The 19,299-nt window shown below is 46.5% G+C and overlaps 1 protein-coding gene across 2 annotated transcripts in view; it reads left to right on the plus strand.

Annotated features, from left to right (window-relative positions):
* The window catches only part of CACNA1S (calcium voltage-gated channel subunit alpha1 S), an 817,957-nt gene that overhangs the window by 625,175 nt on the left and 173,483 nt on the right, over positions 1-19,299 (plus strand). For both annotated transcript variants that reach the window (XM_072137243.1, XM_072137244.1), the window contains 3 exons: positions 9,847-9,938; positions 13,539-13,698; positions 13,773-13,900. In XM_072137243.1, coding sequence (XP_071993344.1) covers positions 9,847-9,938; positions 13,539-13,698; positions 13,773-13,900 — 380 coding nt within the window. The remainder of the gene's footprint in view (positions 1-9,846; positions 9,939-13,538; positions 13,699-13,772; positions 13,901-19,299) is intronic.

The raw sequence follows: 19,299 nt of genomic DNA on the forward strand, positions 1-19,299 counted from the left end.
TTTTAAAACCAAAAAAGCGACAAAAAAAGGAGCAAGTGCTGAAAAGTAAGATGCTAACGCGTCGGGAAGGGGTTAATATCTGTTAATAACTAGAGATGAGCGAACATACTCGTCCGAGCTTGATGCTCGTTCGAGCATTAGCGTACTCGAAACTGCTCGTTGCTCGGACGAATACTTTGCCCGCTCGAGAAAATGGCATCTCCCGCCGTTTTGCTTTTTGGCGGCCAGAAACAGAGCCAATCACAAGCCAGGAGACTCTGCACTCCACCCAGCATGACGTGGTACCCTTACACGTCGATAGCAGTGGTTGGCTGGCCAGATCAGGTGACCCTGGAATAGACTAGCCCCTGCCTGCGCTGCTCGGATCATTCTGTGTCTGGATGCCGCTAGGGAGAGAGCTGCTGCTGGTCAGGGAAAGCGTTAGGCTGTTCTATTAGAATAGTGTTAGGCAGGAGTGATTCTACAAGAACCCAACAGCCCTTCTTAGGGCTACAATAACGTTATACTTTTTTTTTTTTTCAGCTTGGCTAGAAAATAGCCATAGGAGAATCCAAACGGCTTACTTAGGCCTACAATAGCGTTATATATTTTATTTCTGGTTGATCTGCTGGTGGCTGTACTTTCTTGTTACAGTGCATCTACTACCATATTGTGAGGAATTTGTAGTGAGACTTGCGACCGTTGTGTTTAGCGCTTAGTGACGCACATATCCATCGCAAAGACCGAAGTGGGAAAATTTATTAGGGGTTTGATTTCAATTAGGCACAGTCTGCCATTTACTTTTTATTTTACGTTTATTTTTTCATAACTCAGCGTCATCTCATCTGGCATAGCAGTGTGCTTTCATACTTGGCTAGAAAATAGCCATAGGAGAATCCAAACGGCTTACTTAGGCCTACAATAGCGTTATATATATTTTATTTCTGGTTGATCTGCTGGTGGCTGTCCTTGCTGCAGTGCATTTACTACCATATTGTGAGGAATTTGTAGTGAGACTTGCGACCGTTGTGTTTAGCGCTTAGTGACGCACATATCCATCGCAAAGACCGAAGTGGGAAAATTTATTAGGGGTTTGATTTCAATTAGGCACAGTCTGCCATTTACTTTTTATTTTACGTTTATTTTTTCATAACTCAGCGTCATCTCATCTGGCATAGCAGTGTGCTTTCATACTTGGCTAGAAAATAGCCATAGGAGAATCCAAACGGCTTACTTAGGCCTACAATAGCGTTATATATATTTTATTTCTGGTTGATCTGCTGGTGGCTGTCCTTGCTGCAGTGCATCTACTACCATATTGTGAGGAATTTGTAGTGAGACTTGCGACCGTTGTGTTTAGCGCTTAGTGACGCACATATCCATCGCAAAGACCGAAGTGGGAAAATTTATTAGGGGTTTGATTTCAATTAGGCACAGTCTGCCATTTACTTTTTATTTTACGTTTATTTTTTCGTAACTCATCTCATCTGGCATAGCAGTGTGCTTTCATACTTGGCTAGAAAATAGCCATAGCAATAGGATAGCATCGTTTGGTTTTAAAAACTAAAAAACACAAAAAAACACAAACAAAAGTTAAAAAAAAATTAAAGTTATAACTTTCATTTTCAAAATGTTTAACCCGAGGGCTAGGGGTAGAGGACGAGGGCGGGGACGTGGGCGTCCAACTACTGCAGGGGTCAGAGGCCGTGGTCCTGGGCGGGGTGAGACACCACCTGCTGATGAGGGAGCAGGGGAACGCCGCAGAGCTACACTCCCTAGGTTCATGTCTGAAGTTACTGGGACTCGTGGTAGAGCACTGTTGAGGCCAGAACAGTGCGAACAGGTGATGTCGTGGATTGCCGACAATGCTTCGAGCAATTTGTCCACCAGTCAGTCTTCCACGCAGTCCACCCATGTCACCGAAATCGGCACTCCTCCAGCTCCTGCACCTCAGCCTCCTCCCCCCCAGTCTGACCCCTCCCAGGAAAATTTGGTATTTGAACCGGCATACTCTGAGGAACTGTTTTCTGGACCCTTCCCACAGTCACAAACCACTTGTCCGGTTGCTGCTGAGCAATTTTCCGATGCCCAGGTTTTCCACCAGTCGCAGTCTGTGGGTGATGATGACCATCTTGACGTAGTGGAAGAAGTGTGTAAAGAGGTGTCCGACGATGAGGAGACACGGTTGTCAGACAGTGGTGAAGTTGTTGTCAGGGCAGGAAGTCCGAGGGGGGAGCAGACTGAGGGATCGGAGGATGATGAGGTGACAGACCCAAGCTGGGTTGAGAGGCCGGGTGAACACAGTGCTTCTGAGACGGAGGAGAGTCCTCGACCAGAACAGGTTGGAAGAGGCAGTGGTGGGGCCAGACGGAGAGGCAGGGCCAGAGCAGGTGCATCAGCGCCAAATGTGTCACGTAGTGAAGCTCCCGTGGCGAGGGCTCCCGCGGCGAGGGCTAGATTTTCAGAAGTCTGGAGGTTCTTTAAGGAAACACCGGATGACCGACGGACTGTGGTGTGCAACCTTTGCCAAACCAGGATCAGCAGGGGTTCCACCACTACTAGCTTAACTACCACCAGTATGCGCAGGCATATGAATGCTAAACACCCCACTCAGTGGCACCAAGCCCGTTCACCTCCGGCCGTGCACACCACTGCTCCTTCCCCTGTGTCAGCTGATAGTCAGCCCCCTGCCCAGGACCCTGGCACAAAAACCCCATCGTCGCCTTCACGATCCTCCACAGCATCCACCAGCGTTCAGCTCTCCATACCCCAGACGCTGGAGCGGAAACGGAAATATAGTGCAACCCACCCGCACGCCCAAGCCCTTAATGTCCACATCTCCAGATTGCTTAGCCTGGAGATGCTGCCCTATAGGCCAGTAGAGACCGAGGCCTTTCGCAACCTCATGGCGGCGGCCTCCCCTCGGTATTCGGTCCCCAGCTGCCACTACTTTTCCCGATGTGCCGTCCCAGCCCTGCACCAGCACGTGTCAGACAACATCATCCGTGCCCTGACCAACGCCGTTTCTGACAAGGTCCACCTGACCACGGACACGTGGACGATTGCTGCCGGGAAGGGCCACTATATATCGCTGACGGCACATTGGGTTAACTTGGTGGAGGCTGGGACCGAGTCTGACCCTGGGGATGGTCATGTACTGCCGACGCCGAGGATTGCGGGGCCTACCTCGGTCCAGGTCTTTCAGGCCTACTATGCCTCCTCCTCCTCCCACCCCTCCTCCACCTCCTCCTCCGAACTACCATCCGTGGGCATGGCGCCATCAGTCGCTAGCTCTAGGCACAGCAGCAGTGCCGTCGCTAAGCGACAGCAGGCGGTGCTCAAACTGCTGAGCCTAGGCGATAAAAGGCACACCGCCCAAGAACTATTACAGGGCATCACGGCGCAGACTGATCTGTGGCTGGCACCGCTGAACCTGAAGCCAGGCATGATTGTGTGTGACAACGGCCGTAACCTGGTGGCGGCTCTGCAACTCGGCAGACTGACACATGTGACATGCCTGGCCCATGTGTTAAATCTGATAGTTCAGCGTTTCCTCAAGACATACCCCAATCTGTCTGATTTGCTCACGAAGGTGCGCCGCATCTGTGCGCATTTCAGGAAGTCCAGCACAGATGCTGCCACTCTCAGGGCAGCGCAGCGCCGCCTCCAACTGCCCGCTCACCGACTGTTGTGCGACGTGCCCACGAGGTGGAATTCAACATTAACCATGTTATCCAGAGTTTACCAGCAGCGCAGAGCGATTGTAGACTGCCAGATGTCAACTGCCACCAGAACTGGTAGTCAGGTCAATCAGCTTCCTCAAGTCTACAATGAGGAGTGGACGTGGATGTCTGACTAACTTTGAGGAGTCAACACAGATGGTCAGTGGCGATGCCGCCATCATCAGCCTCACCATCCCGCTGCTTGGCCTGTTGAAAAACTCTCTGATCAGCATGAAGTCGGAAGCTTTGCGCTCGTCACAAGAGACGGGGGAAGAAGATTCCCTTGTTGATAGCCAAAGCACCCTCAGGTCTGTTTCTCAGCGCATATCGGAGGAGGTGGAGGAGGATGAGGAGGAAGAGGAGGAGAATGTTGGCGAGACACAAGAGGGGAGCATTGCTCAGACCTTCACTGTTCAGCGTGTATGGGCAGAAGAAGAGGAGTTGGAGGAGTTGGAGGAGGAGGAGATGGACAGTCAGGCCAGTGAGGGGAGTGAATTCTTGAGAGTTGGGACTCTGGCGCATATGGCAGATTTCATGCTAGGCTGCCTATCCCGTAACCCTCGCGTTCAAAGAATTTATTCCAGCACCGATTACTGGGTATTCACTCTCCTGGACCCACGGTACAAGCAAAATCTTTCCACTCTCATCCCTGGAGAGGAAAGGAGTGTGAGAATGCATGAATACCAGCAGGCCCTGGTGCACAAGCTGAAACAGTATTTCCCTTCTGACAGCGCTAGCGGCAGAGTGCGTAGTTCTGCGGGACAAGTAGCGAGGGAGAGTAGGCAAGCTGGTAGCTTGTCCAGCACTGGCAAGGGTACGCTTTACAAGGCTTTTGCCAGCTTTATGTCACCCCAGCAAGACACTGTCACCTGTCCCCAGTCTCGGCAGAGTAGGGCTGATCTTTACAGAAAGATGGTGAGGGAGTACGTAGCTGACCATACCATCGTCCTAAATGATCACACAGCTCCCTACAACTACTGGGTTTCAAAGCTGGACATGTGGCACGAACTGGCGCTGTACGCCTTGGAGGTTCTTGCCTGCCCTGCCGCTAGCGTGTTGTCCGAGCGGGTTTTCAGTGCAGCTGGTGGCATCATCACCGATAAGCGTACACGCCTGTCGACTGACAGCGCTGGCAGGCTGACGCTTATTAAGATGAATAAAGCCTGGATTTCTCATAATTTCCAATCTCCACCAGGTGAAGGAAGCTCAACCTGAATAATTTATGCACTCCTCCTCCTCATTTTCCTCCTTCTCCTCCTCTTTGTACACTAAAGCAGAGGAAACTGGCTATTTTTTGACAGGGCCCACTGGCTCTAGCTATAGTACTTTATGCATTCCATTTTTTTGGAGGGCCACCTACCTGGTCCTCTGTTTTAAACAATTTTTGGGACTGCCACATACAGGCACTCAATCTATTCAATTTTTCTGGAGGGCCACCTACCTGCTCCTCTGGTTTGAAAACTTTTTTGGACTGCCACATACAGGCACTATCCAAATTAAATTGTCTCCATAGCAGCCTCCACACGTTGTCTCCATTGCTACCTCCAAAAGTCGTCCATATAGCTGCCTCCATACATCGTCCCCTTATCAAACGAGGTGTGTCAGGCAGAAATTTGGGTTGTTTTCATGGATTCCACATCAAAGTTGTTAACTTTGTCGCCACCCTGCTGTGTTATCCACAAAATATACTGGCAAACTTTTATGATTAACCGATATTATTTCAGCGCTTCTTGCGCATCTGTTGATTACACTTCTGTGTAATCCACAAAATATACTGCCAAACTTTTACCATTTACGGATATTATTTCAGCACTTCTTGCGCATCTGTTTACATTCCCCTCACCCGCCATATCCCAAACTTATAAGAACGCTACTACACTTAACTTGGTGGAGGCTGGGACCGAGTCTGACCCTGGGGCTGGTCATATACTGCCGACGCCGAGGATTGCGGGGCCTACCTCGGTCCAGGTCTCAAAGGCCTACTATACCTCCTCCCACCCCTCCTCCACCTCCTCCTCCTCCGAATTACCATCCGTGGGCATGGCGCCATCAGTCGGTAGCTCTAGGCACAGCAGCAGTGCCGTCGCTAAGCGACAGCAGGCGGTGCTCAAACTGCTGAGCCTAGGCGATAAAAGGCACACCACCCAAGAGCTATTACAGGGCATTCCACATCAAACTTGTTAACTTTGTCGCCACCCTGCTGTGTAATCTACAAAATATACTGGCAAACTTTTATCATTTACCGATATTATTTCAGCGCTTCTTGCGCATCTGTTTACATTCCCCTCACCCGCCATATCCCAAACTTATAAGAACGCTACTACACTTGATCTTATACAAAAGGTTCTTAGAAGTGCTGTTTGGGGAGTAGCCTAGAGACAGGGGCTTGGATTGGCGAAAGCTCGCCTGGAAGCGGAGCGCCAGCTCCATCCCAAGATCCAACTAACATAGTTTAACTGCAGCACCTTTAATCTACTACTAGTTCACTGCCTCCATAATAATAATAATAATAATATTTATTTATATAGCGCCATCATATTCCGTAGCGCTTTACAAATCATAGGAAACAAATACAAATGTAATGTAACAGAGCACAACATTTGTATGGAACAACAGGAGTGAGGTCCCTGCTCGCCAGAGCTTACGGTTTATGAAGATGATGGGGTAACACGAGGTAAAAGAATAATTAATGGTCAAGCCATTCTTCTTAGGGAATAGAACAAAATATAATAAATGGAATTGCTGTCGCTTGAACCACTCAGCCTTCATCTTATATACCAGGTCCAGGGTGAATGGGACTGCAGAGAAGTCTGGTGCCTGTTGGTTGCTGGATAACAGATGGGAGGACGACACAGGACGGGTTAGTAGAAGAGTTAAAACTTCATGCAGTTAATGAGTGTTATAGGCTTGCCTAAAGAAATGGGTTTTAAGAGCACATTTGAAACTTTGGAGGTTAGGTATTAGTCTGATAGTCCGGGGCAGAGCATTCCATAGAATTGGTGCAGCTCTAGAGAAGTCTTGGAGACGCGAGTGGGAGGTCCGCACTAGGGTAGAGGTTAATCTAAGATCACTGGCGGATCTAAGAGCACGGGTTGGGCGATAGACTGAGATAAGAGAGGAGAGGTAGGGGGGTGCAGCATTATACAAAGCTTTATGGATGAGGGTTATTATTTTAAACTGTATTCGAAAGGAGACTGGCAGACAGTGCAGCGACTGGCATGAACTGTAGGCATACATGGTCCCCTTATCAAACGAGCTGTGTCAGGCAGAATTTTGGGTTGTTTTCATGGCTTCCACAACAAACTTGTTAACTTTGTCGCCACCCTGCTGTGTAATCCACAAAATATACTGGCAAACTTTTATCATTTACCAATATTATTTCAGCGCTTCTTGCGCATCTGTTTACATTCCCCTCACCCGCCATATCCTAAACTTATAAGAACGCTACTACACTTGATCTTATACAAAAGGTTCTTAGAAGTGCTGTTTGGGAAGTAGCCTAGAGACAGGGGCTTGGATTGGCGAAAGCTCGCCTGGCTGCGGAGCGCCAGCTCCATCTCAAGATCCAACTAACATAGTTTTAACTGCAGCACCTTTAATCTACTACTAGTTCACTGCCTCCATACATCGTCCCCTTATCAAACGAGCTGTGTCAGGCAGAATTTTCAGGTGTTTCACCAGATACATAGTGGAATGCGGCCCATCTGTCGCCGCCATGCTGGAGACCTGAAGTTGCAATCATAGCAGCGCAATATGAATGCCCCATACTGTCGCTCTTAATCATGGAAGTTGTCTCCATGGCTGCCTCCACATGTCGTCCCCTTATCAAAAGAGCTGTGTCAGGCTCATTTTTCGGGTGTTTCACCAGATACGTTATGGAACTTGGTCACTATGTCGCCACCATGCTGTGTTATCGACTAAATATACCTTCAACCTTTTGTTCACATAGGAAATCATTTCACCTCCTTTGGTGAAACCTGAGTCCATTTAGGGTATGTCGCCATGAGACTCTCTAGCCTGCCACTGCTGCCGCTGCCTCTGCATGCCGTCCCCTATAGTGTCAGGGTCAATTATTGCATGTTTTAGATGCTATCTAGCCTCATTCGGTCACTCTGTCATGGCCATGCTGTTGCCCATAATTTTGGCATAATGGTGCGATTAAGCAGCCTCAGAGGCATCCATGCATGCTGCCCCTGCTGTTTCCTGTCCATTTCCGTGGTGTTTCCATCCTTTTCTGAGGTTCCCAAGTGTTTGGCCAAGCTTCCCTGTGCAGAGCCTTGGTCCCCTTGAAAAATGCTCGAGTCTCCCATTGACTTCAATGGGGCTCGTTATTCGAGACGAGCACTCGAGCATCGGGAAAAGTTCGTCTCGAATAACGAGTACCCGAGCATTTTAGTGCTCGCTCATCTCTATTAATAACCAGTTTTACCGCTACCTTGAAACAGAAAACTCTGATATTTACCACTCTTTCTGATTTCCCTATGCCCCCCCCCCACTCCCAGTAATTATTTTCTGTTAACCACAGCTTACTATACTTCTTTTTTTCTTTTTTTTTTTTTTTTACTCCTATTTACCTGTATGGTAAATCTTTCAGACATCCAAAATCCACCTATGATCTGACTTTTAATTCCCATACACATTGTCATTTCCTCTTCAATTTTTTTCTCTTTAATCTTCCATACCTCATTGTGCATGAGGCTATTTTGAATTTTATAAAAAATGGGAAAAAAATGGGAAATGGAGGTGTTAAAATATGTAAGTACTACTTACCATTTTTTACTTTCAGTGTGCTTTAGAAAAGCACAAGAATGTATTTTATTATCTATTCTTCAAACTAAAATATTCAGTCATACAAGGATTAAGTGTTCTATGGGCCCTGATCTGTTCACACGATTAAGTTCCTCCCAGCATCCAAACCAACATGTGCCTCGATGTTAGGACCTAAAGGAAATCTACCATGGGCAATTACTTTTTGAGAGATTCCCCATGGTAGATTCCCTGTCCGGGTAGCAGCTGCATCCAGTTTTTCACTAATTCTGGGATGCAGCTGCTGTAGAAATAAAGTTTAATGCGTTGATATACAAATTAATTTCTAAGGCTATTGGGGGCGTGGATTAGACTGAGACAGCTTCTTCAAAAAAAGGTTACTACACCCCCCCAGTAGCAACTACTGACCCGACCTCTGGCATCATTTGAGCTTTATGCAAGCGATGTAAGCCAGCAGCGAGCTACTGCACTTGCGTAGAGCTCAATTGATGCCAGAGACAGGCCTGAGCGGGTACTGGTGTGTAAGTAGTGGCTACTGTGGCTGTGGAGTAGCCTTCGCCCCCAGAACTGTCTTAGGCTACTCCACAGACACTGCATGATAAATTTCCCACTTCAGTGCAGAATTTTGTATTGCATGGGGTATAGTGAATGAAATGTTCACAGCAGAGCCCCCTTATTAATGAAATGTCCACAGCAGGGTGCCCTTTACTTAAATGTCCACAGCAGATCTCCTCCATAAATTAATTTGATTTAATTTACAGAAAAAATCTGAGTTTTTTTTTTAAGTTGAAGCTATTTGGCCTCGGCCTGGTCCCCGTTTCTTGTCTGATGGACATCTTTGTGTAGGGAGGGAATGGGCCCCGAACCCGAAGGCCCAATAACACTTAATTTTTTTTTTAAAGAAAGAGTGGTACATACCACCACAAGAAAACATCTTGGATTTCCCTCTTCCAATCCAGAGAGATATGTATAGAGGTATTATAGAGATGACAAAGACGGTTATAAAGGGATTTGCTTAAGTTTGATTGTTATTTAAAAAAAAAATGGGATAATCTGCAATTTTCCAACAACTGGGACCACCAGAACGGGTGTGTTATGTCCTGTTGCTTCATTCATGGTAGTTTCAGGGCTCTCTAGTTATAATCTCACCCCATCTCCCATGGATTCCAATTTGGTCTCTTAATAGTGATAGCATATATGATAGCTATAAATTATGCATAAAGCTATAAATGGTTATAGTGTTTCCACACTCTTGTGTGTTCTCAAAACACCCACTCAGTTGAGTACCAATTTTTCCTTTAAAAGTGATAATGCTGAGATAATGGCACACTTTAATATACACTACAGTTTACCTTCATGATCATCATCTGTTTTTCAGGTTTTCGGTAAAATTGCCATGGTGGATGGAACACAAATAAACCGAAACAATAACTTCCAGACGTTTCCGCAAGCAGTATTGCTGCTTTTCAGGTGATTTTGCTTTTTATATAGGGAATCTACTTGCCCCAAAATAACCTCAAAAGTAAAACCTGCACTGCTGTGTTTTATGTGAAGGTGTATTTGAAGCTGGTAGACACCCTTAGAATTTCAAACTGCTCCTGTTATAGGGTGTCTATTAGCCCTTCTACAACTGCCATACATAAGTTCCTATTTGGGCATACCCCGCAGTGTATAGACATCAATGTATAGAGGGTCATACTTCTACCAGCTGTATCTTCTGTGTAACTATGGCACCTAGCCTTTAAAGGAAATCTGCCATCTGATTCATAACTTATAAAGTATTTAATGAATCTATGTTGCACCTGGATTCAGGATATGTCCTTGTAATAGTTTTTATGGTCCATAAAACTCTTTTCCATTAAAAAATATACTAATAAACTTGTCCATCAATTTCAACCAAGGAACGGGAGGGATTGGATGAGGAAGGGATTTAGGGGAAACAATTCTATATACAATAACCATCAATGTTATTTAGGTGTAAAAATAAAACAAAAAAAACTAAAAATTCAAATCACCCTAGAACTGATATAAATATAAATGAACATTAAAAATCATCATTATTTAATTGAAATTTAATTTAAAAAAACTGGTTAATGTGCAAATTTTTAAACATTGCAGATTTGTGCCTAAAATGTCGCAAAAATAAGTAAAAAAAAGTGATGCATAAGTGAAAAGTTGCATAGAACATCTAGGAAATAAAGATAAATGTCACCGGTGCTCTCTGTGTACCCCTGGAGCCCGGCACCGCTTACCTCCCCTGGCTCCAGTGGCGATCTCCACTGCTCCCGCGGGTCAGCGCACGCGTCCTCGTCTCCTAGAGCGCATGCGCGCCGGCTCACCAAGATTTAACGTTGATAATTGGCGCTGGCCTAATATAGATTCCTGCCTCTTCCTGTGACCCTTGCCAGATCTTCCCTGAAGAGAAAGCTCTCCTGTTATTCCTACGTTCCTGTGATTCCTGCGTTTGTGTGCCAGTCCATTCCTGCGTTCCTGTGTGCCAGTCTATTCCTGCGTTTCTGTGTGCCAGTTTGTTCCTGATCCGTGTGCCAGCTCCTGTGATTCCTGACGTGATTCCTAGTGTGCCTTCCTGTGCTATTCTCCTGCTTTTACCCCGGATATAGACTGTCTCCTGTATTACTACCTTGGCAGCCACCATGGGCTAGTCGCACCTGTGGAATGACCTGGTGGTATCCCGCCGCAGCAAGCCCATCCCGCTTTGCGGCAGGCTCTGGTGAAGACCGGTTGCCACTTAGACTCGGTCCCAGGTCGGCTAGTACCATCTCCCGCGGTGGTCCAGAGGGTCCACAAACTTCCAGTCCTGACAATAAACAAGGGGCAGACCAAGACGTAGTTGGAAAACGTCAGCAAAAGTCGCAGTGAAAAGTCGCAAAAATGACAAAAGTCTCAAGAATAAGACAATTTATATATTTTTTTTTATAGTTTATACGGTTGAAAAAAGACACATGTCCATCAAGTTCAAACAAGGAAGGGGAGGGATTGGATGAGGAAGATATTTATGGGAAACAATTCTATATGTTTAACCATCAATTCTATCTAAATGTAAAAAGGCATCTAGACCCTTCTTGAAGCTCTCTGCTGTTACTGCTGTGACCAGCGCCTGAGGCAGACTATTCCACACGTTGACAGTTCTCATAGTAAAAAAGCCCTGTTGTCTCTGGTGATTAAACCTTGATTTCTCCAGATGGAGACAATGACCCCTCGTCTTTTGATTCGATTTAATCTGAAACAACTTACCATCATATTTTTTGTATGGACCATTTATATATTTATATAAATTAATCATGTCCCCTCGTAGTCGTCTCTTTTCCAGACTAAATAAATCTAGTTGTTTAACTCTTTTCTCATAACTGAGACCCTCCATACCCCTTATCATTTTTGTGGCTCTTCGTTGAACCCTCTCCAGCTCCAGGGCATCCTTTTTATGGACTGGAGCCAAGAAGTGGACAGCATATTCCAGGTGAGGCCAAACCAAAGCCTTGTACAGTGGTAAAATTACATCCCTTTCGCTACCAGTCAGTCCATACCACTTTTAATACATGACTAGATCTTACTGGCTTTAGAGGCAGTTGATTGACATTGCATGCTGTTACTTAATTTATGATCTACTAGTACCCCCAGTTCCTTCTCAACATGGGACTCTCCCAGATTTTCTCAGACAAGGACCTGTTTTGCCTGTGTATTATTAGCCCCCAGGTGTATAACCTTACATTTATCCACATTGAATCTCATATGGCAAGTGGATGACCAAACACTCAGTTTGTCCAAGTCACCCTGCAGCCTATGAACATCCTCCATATACTGTAGACATAGACACAATTTGGTGTCATCTGCAAAAATAGACTCAGTGCTATTAATTCCTACCTCTATATCATAATAAATAAATATATAAAATGTTAGTTAATAATTTAATAGTAATTTAACTTGCAGAATAAAAATACATGTCCCTTAATGTGTATATGTCAGGGGTGGTCCCGCGACCTGCGATATGGGTCACCCGTGCTCCCTGGGGCTCGCAGTTGCGGTGCCGGTGCAGCTCACCTCTCCCCGTTCCGGAATCGCTGCCGAGCCTCCTATGGCGCGTGTGCGGCACCTTCAGGAAATTTAAAGGGTTGATCACTTCCCCTTTAAAAACCCTGTACCTTTCTTACACTCTTGCCGGATCTTTGTGCCTGAGCCTGAGAGAAAGCTATTCTGTGATTTGCCTGCCTTTCCTGCGTTCCTCTGTCTCCTGCGTTCCTGAGTCCCTCCGTTTTCCAGTGTTACCTGAACTCCTCCGTGTTCCCATGTACCTGTGTGCCTCTGTGCTGCTGTCCTGTGTGCTAGGACCTCCTTTTGCTGACCTCGGATCGGACTCTGACGTTGCATCTCTGCCGCCTGCCCTGACCTTGTGCACGGACTTTGACCACGAGATTGTCTGCCGTCTCTGTACTACAACCTTGGCCGCCACTGCAGACAAGTCACGCCTGAGGAACGACCTGGTGGTACCACGCCGCAGCTTGTCTAACCTGCCTTGCGGCGGGTTCTGGTGTAAAGCGGGGACCACTTAGACTCCGGTCCCATGAGGTAGCTTGTGTCATCGTCTGCAGTGGTTCAGAGGATCCACACCTGCAAGCCTGACAGTATAGTACATACTATACTGTCAGGCTTGCAAGTGTGGATCCTCTGAACCACTGCAGACGATGCATTTTTCATATACATATATGAAAAATGCATAAACAATTACTTTGATGGCAAAACAAGAAAATATTTAGTTTTACACCTCCTAAATGTAACAGATGAATGTGTGCAGATCATAGATACCATATTGGAATATGTTCATATTAATAAATCACCATAAAACCACTAAAACTGAAATAATATACTTTTCAGCTAAAAAGACAGTCACAACTTGCAAAATATAGTGATTAAACACATTAAAAAGTACATACTTTTTAAAAGCAGAACCCTTAAATCTTATTGTATACAGTGCTGCACCCACATACTTAAAAATATTGTACTACAATAAGCCAAAGGTACTAGACTGCTGTTTTTTGTCACAACTTGTTTCAGGTGTGCGACTGGGGAGGCCTGGCAGGAGATCCTTTTATCATGTTCGTATGGTAAACGGTGTGATCCAGAGTCAGATTTCTTGCCTGGTGAAGAGAATACATGCGGAACAAGTTTTGCATACTTCTATTTTATAAGTTTCTACATGTTGTGTGCATTTTTGGTAAGTGTTTATAAAATATTACTTTTTTTATATTTATTTTGAGTCATAAAAAATTATATGTTTTCTGTTTGCAGATAATTAATCTCTTTGTTGCTGTAATCATGGATAATTTTGACTACTTGACGCGTGATTGGTCAATTCTTGGTCCACATCACTTGGATGAATTTAAAAGAATATGGGCTGAGTATGACCCAGAGGCAAAGTAAGTGCTCATAAGTGTTATAAATAAAGTATATACTTGTATATATGCTTGGAACCTGTGTACACTGGTATAAAAAAGTATATTTACTCTATTATAAATGTCCTTTGTAGAAGCTATTAACACCTTTGTCACTGAAACTATTGAATACATCTAGCTGTCCTGTTCCTTCAGTTATTGAGCTAGCATCACATTAGCTCTATTAGCTCCCTCTGTATGGGGCGCCGTTTGTTCACAGTGCATTTTGTGACACAGAATCCATTTTGTAAGCACAGAATAATTTTGTGTTCACAAAATATTCTGCTTGAAGACAAAATACATTACACTTGCACAAAACTACACATCTACTTTTAGTGAACACCAAATTTATTTTGTGCTTACATAATAGATTATGTGAACAAAAAAACGATTTTGTGTTTACAGAATAATTTTTTGTGACACAGAATTAAATTTTGTAGACAAAACTTGTGCTGTGACACAGATTTTTTATTTTGTGGCACAGAATATTTTTTTTTTAACAAAATGACTTTTGTATAAGAGTCTTTTCAAAATTACATTTCTGTACTACAAAATGCCATTCTGTGAGACAAAACTCTTATTGTGTACAACAAAAACCATTTCTGTGATACAAAATATAATTTTGTGTAACAGAATTCTACTTCTGTACTACAAAATACCATTCTGTGCGACAAAATTCTACTTCTGTACTACAAAGTGCCATTCTGTGTGACAGAATTCTTATTCTGTGTGACAGAATTCTACTTCTGTACTACAAAATACCATTCTGTTTGACAAAATTCTTCTTCTGTGCTACAAAATACTATTCTGTGTGACAGAATTCTACTTCTTACTACAAAATGCCATTCTGTGCGACAGAATTCTACTTTTGTACTACAAAAAACATTCTGTGCAACAGAATTCTACTTCTGTACTACAAAATACTATTCTGTGCGACAGAATTCTACTTCTGTACTACAAAATGCCATTCTGTGCAACAGAATTCTACTTCTGTACTACAAAATACCATTCTGTGCGACAAAATTCTACTTCTGTATTACAAAGTGCCATTCTGTGTGACAGAATTCTTATTCTGTACTACAAAATGCCATTCTGTGGGACAGAATTCTACTTTTGTACAACAAAAAACATTCTGTGCAACAGAATTCTACTTCTGTACTACAAAATACCATTCTGTGCGACAAAATTCTACTTCTGTACTACAAAGTGCCATTCTGTTTGACAGAATTCTTATTCTGTACTACAAAATGCCATTCTACTTTTGTACTACAAAAAACATTCTGTGCAACAGAATTCTACTTCTGTACTACAAAATACTATTCTGTGCGACAGAATTCTACTTCCATACTACAAAATGCCATTCTGTGCAACAGAATTCTACTTCTGTACTACAAAATACCATTCTGTGCGACAGTATTCTACTTCTGTATTACAGAATACCATTCTGTGCGACAGAATTCTACTTCTGTGAGAAATATCTGTCAGTCAAACAGACCAGCCAACCAATCAAATGCTTCCTTTATTGCCAGGTCCTGGAGACAGCAGTGAAGCCCCAGCTCTGCTCTCAGGCTGGAGTTGTGAGGTCTCCTGGTCTGCACTGGTTGTGGTCTATGGACAGGGCAGGGACTGAATTGTGCTGATCTCCTGCACATTGTATATACACAGGAAAATGTCTGCTCTAAGAAGTTACTGTGCATGATATTTCCTTGTGGTGTAAAGGACCTTTGATGACGTCATCGCCATGTGACTTGTGTGGGAGGAGCAACTCTAGAGTTACAGAGAAACCATGGAGATCCGTGGTAGAAGATGCAGCCCTGAGGGATAGAGGAGCAATGGAGGCAGAGGAGGAGGTGGGGTGCAGGGAGAGGAGAAGGTGGGGAGCAGGGAGAGGAGGAGGTATAGTGCAGGGAGAGGAGAAGGTGGAGTGCAGGGAGAGGAGAAGGTGGAGTGCAGGGAGAGGAGAAGGTGGGGTGCAGGGAGAGGAGGAGGTGGGGTGAAGGGAGAGGAGAAGGTGGGGTGCAGGGAGAGGAGAAGGTGGGGAGTCAGGAAGAGGAGGAGGTGAGGTGCAGGCAGGGCCGGCTCCAGGATTCGGTAGGCCCCTGGGCAACAGAGCCTCAGCGGGCCCCTTTGCACTGAATATACAGGCGGTCCCCTACTTAAGGACAACTGACTTACAGACGACCCCTAGTTAAAGACGGACACCTCTGCCCACTGTGACCTCTGGTGAAGCTCTCTGGATGTTACTATAGTCCCAGACTACAATGATCAGCTGTAAGGTGTCTGTAATGAAGTTTTATTGATAATCCTTGGTCCCATTACAGCAAAACATTTTGAAACTCCAATTATCACTGGGGCAAAAAAAAATTGCCTCGAACTACAATTATAAAATATACAGTTTCGACTTGCATACAAATTCAACTTAAGAACAAACCTTCGGAACCTATCTTGTACGTAACCCGGGGACTGCCTGTATATAGTCCCTCGGTTTTATAAATGAATGTGGCCAGTAAATAACAAATAATGAAAATTACCTCACCTCATGCAGGTCCAAGGCTCCCACTATCCTCATCACCTATTCTGCCAGAAGCTTCAACGCAGCATATTCTGTGCAGCAGGGACGCAGGCGGCGTGCAGTCGTCACGCCAGCCAGCATCCTTTAAAGTGTACAGAGACACTCTGATGCAATTGAGTTTATAAAAATGTATACAGTTGTCTAAGTAATGCCCTTTGATAAAACTGCAGTATTTTATATGGAACACTGAAGTAGAAGTCCAGCTTAATTTTTCTGCTGGCCAGTCAGCTATTCTTTAAAAACAGTATTACCGACATTCTGGCAGCCATGTGTTTTATGACCCCGTTTCTCTGATTTAACCTCTGATCTCCCGCTGTCTTGTCCGGAAGATCTATTATACTGACACTTCTGCAGGACGGCACATGGTAGCGTGGGGTGTTCAACTCTGCTGCTTGTAAATTCTGCTGCTTTCTGTAGTGCTCTGAGCCTGCACTGTGCCGTAGAGCAGTACAGCTGAGTGAGTGCTCGGCTGTGGAATTCACGACACTGACTGCACGCCGCTCAAGTGTGTTGAAGCTCCAGCAGTACACTGATCTCACCTCACCGATGTTTGCCGGTGAATGGAATCTTTCCCTGCAGTGAGTGTCTGTCGTCCCGGTCAGGCCCTTTCACTGAGCAACCCCCTCGCTCTGCAGGGTCATCTGGGATTCAGCCCAGTTGAGAAGCAACAGTGAGAAGAGTGCCGTGGGCCTTTCTAGAAGCTGTGGGCCCCGGCACTTGCCCGGGTATGCCGGGTGCTGACGCCGGCTCTGGGTGCATGGGGAGGAGAAGGTGGGGAGCAGGGAGAGGAGAAGGTGGGGAGCAGGGAGAGGAGAAGGTGGGGAGCATAGAGAGGAGGAGAAGATGGGGAGCATAGAGAGGAGGAGAAGGTGGGGAGCATAGAGAGAAGGAGAAGGTGGGGAGCAGGGAGAGGAGAAGGTGGGGAGCAGGGAGAGGAGAAGGTGGGGAGCAGGGAGAGGAGGAGGTGGGGTGCAGGGAGAGGAGGAGGTGGGGAGCAGGGAGAGAAGGATAAGGTGGGGAGCAGGGAGAGGAGGAGAAGGTGGGGAGCAGGGAGAGGAGGAGGTGGGGTGCAGGGAGAGGAGGAGAAGGTGGGGAGCAGGCAGAGGAGGAGGTGGGGTGCAGGCAGAGGAGGAAGTGGGGAACAGGGAGAGGAGGAGGTGGGGTGCAGGGAGAGGAGTAGGTGGGGTGCAGGGAGAGGAGTAGGTGGGGAGCAGGGAGAGGAGAAGGTGGGGAGCAGGGAGAGGAGAAGGTGGGGAGCAGGGAGAGGAGGAGGTGGGGAGCAGGGAGAGAAGGATAAGGTGGGGAGCAGGGAGAGAAGGATAAGGTGGGGAGCAGGGAGAGAAGGATAAGGTGGGGAGCAGGGAGAGAAGGATAAGGTGGGGAGCAGGGAGAGGAGGAGAAGGTGGGGAGCAGGGAGAGGAGGAGGTGGGGTGCAGGGAGAGGAGGAGAAGGTGGGGAGCAGGCAGAGGAGGAGGTGGGGTGCAGGGAGAGGAGGAAGTGGGGAGCAGGGAGAGGAGGAGGTGGGGTGCAGGGAGAGGAGTAGGTGGGGTGCAGGGAGAGGAGTAGGTGGGGAGCAGGGAGAGGAGGAGGTGGAGTACAGGGAGAGGAGAAGGTGGGGAGTCAGGGAGAGGAGAAGGTGGGGAGCAGGGAGAGGAGAAGGTGGGGAGCAGGGAGAGGAAAAGGTGGGGTACAGGGAAAGGAGAAGGTGGGGTACACGGAGTGGAGGAGGTGGGGAGCATGGAGAGGAGGAGGTGGGGAACAAGGAGAGGAGAAGGTGGGAGGCAGGGAGAGGAGGAGGTGGGAGGCAGGGAGAGGAGGAGGTGGGGTGCAGGGAGAGGAGGAGGTGGGGAGCAGGGAGAGGAGAAGGTGGGGTGCAGGGAGAGGAGAAGAAGGTGGGGAGCAGGGAGAGGAGGAGGTGGGGAGCAGGGAGAGGAGGAGGTGGGGAGTCAGGGAGAGGGGTGCAGAGTGACATGGATGTAATGTGGGGTGCAGGGTGACATGGATGTAATGTGGGGGTGCAAGGTGACATGGATGCGATGTGGGGGTGCAGGGTGACATGGATGCAATGTGCGGTGCAGGGTGACATGGCTGTTATGTGGGGGTGCAGGGTGACATGGCTGTTATGTGGGGGTGCAGGGTGACATGGCTGTTATGTGGGGGTGCAGGGTGACATGGATCTAATGTTGGGTGTAGATCAGTCTCTACATTGAGGTTTAGGATTTTCCCTATCAGACATAGAAGGTCCTGGTGGATAGGGGGAGCCGCTTCTTTAGCCCATTAGGATTTAGCATCCTTTTTATAAAGCAAACTAAATGCTGGTCCCTGAGCCCACAAGGTTTTGTGTAGTAAGAGATTTCCCATGAAATAAAGTTCTCATATCTCAATGTTTACACAATAAAGACCATGTTTAACTCCTTACTGTACAATGTTACTCAGTGTTATTGGTGTTTTAGCTCCTATCACTTAGTGATGGTCGGTGTAAGACTCCAGAGTGTGAGGGGGGACTCTCTGAGCAGACACTTTATGATCCCTCTGTGCTGTGAGTGGGGACTCTCTGAGCAGACACTTCATGATCCCTCTGTGCTGTGAGCGGGGACTCTCTGAGCAGACACTTCATGATCCCTCTGTGCTGTGAGCGGGGTCTCTGAGCAGACACTTCATGATCCCTCTGTGCTGTGAGCGGGGACTCTCTGAGCAGACACTTCATGATTCCTCTGTGCTGTGAGCGGGGACTGTCTGAGCAGACACTTCATGATCCCTCTATGCTGTGAGCGGGGACTCTCTGAGCAGACACTTCATGATCCCTCTGTGC

The sequence above is a fragment of the Engystomops pustulosus genome, chromosome 2, assembly GCF_040894005.1.
Source record: "Engystomops pustulosus chromosome 2, aEngPut4.maternal, whole genome shotgun sequence".
Taxonomy (NCBI): domain Eukaryota; kingdom Metazoa; phylum Chordata; class Amphibia; order Anura; family Leptodactylidae; genus Engystomops; species Engystomops pustulosus.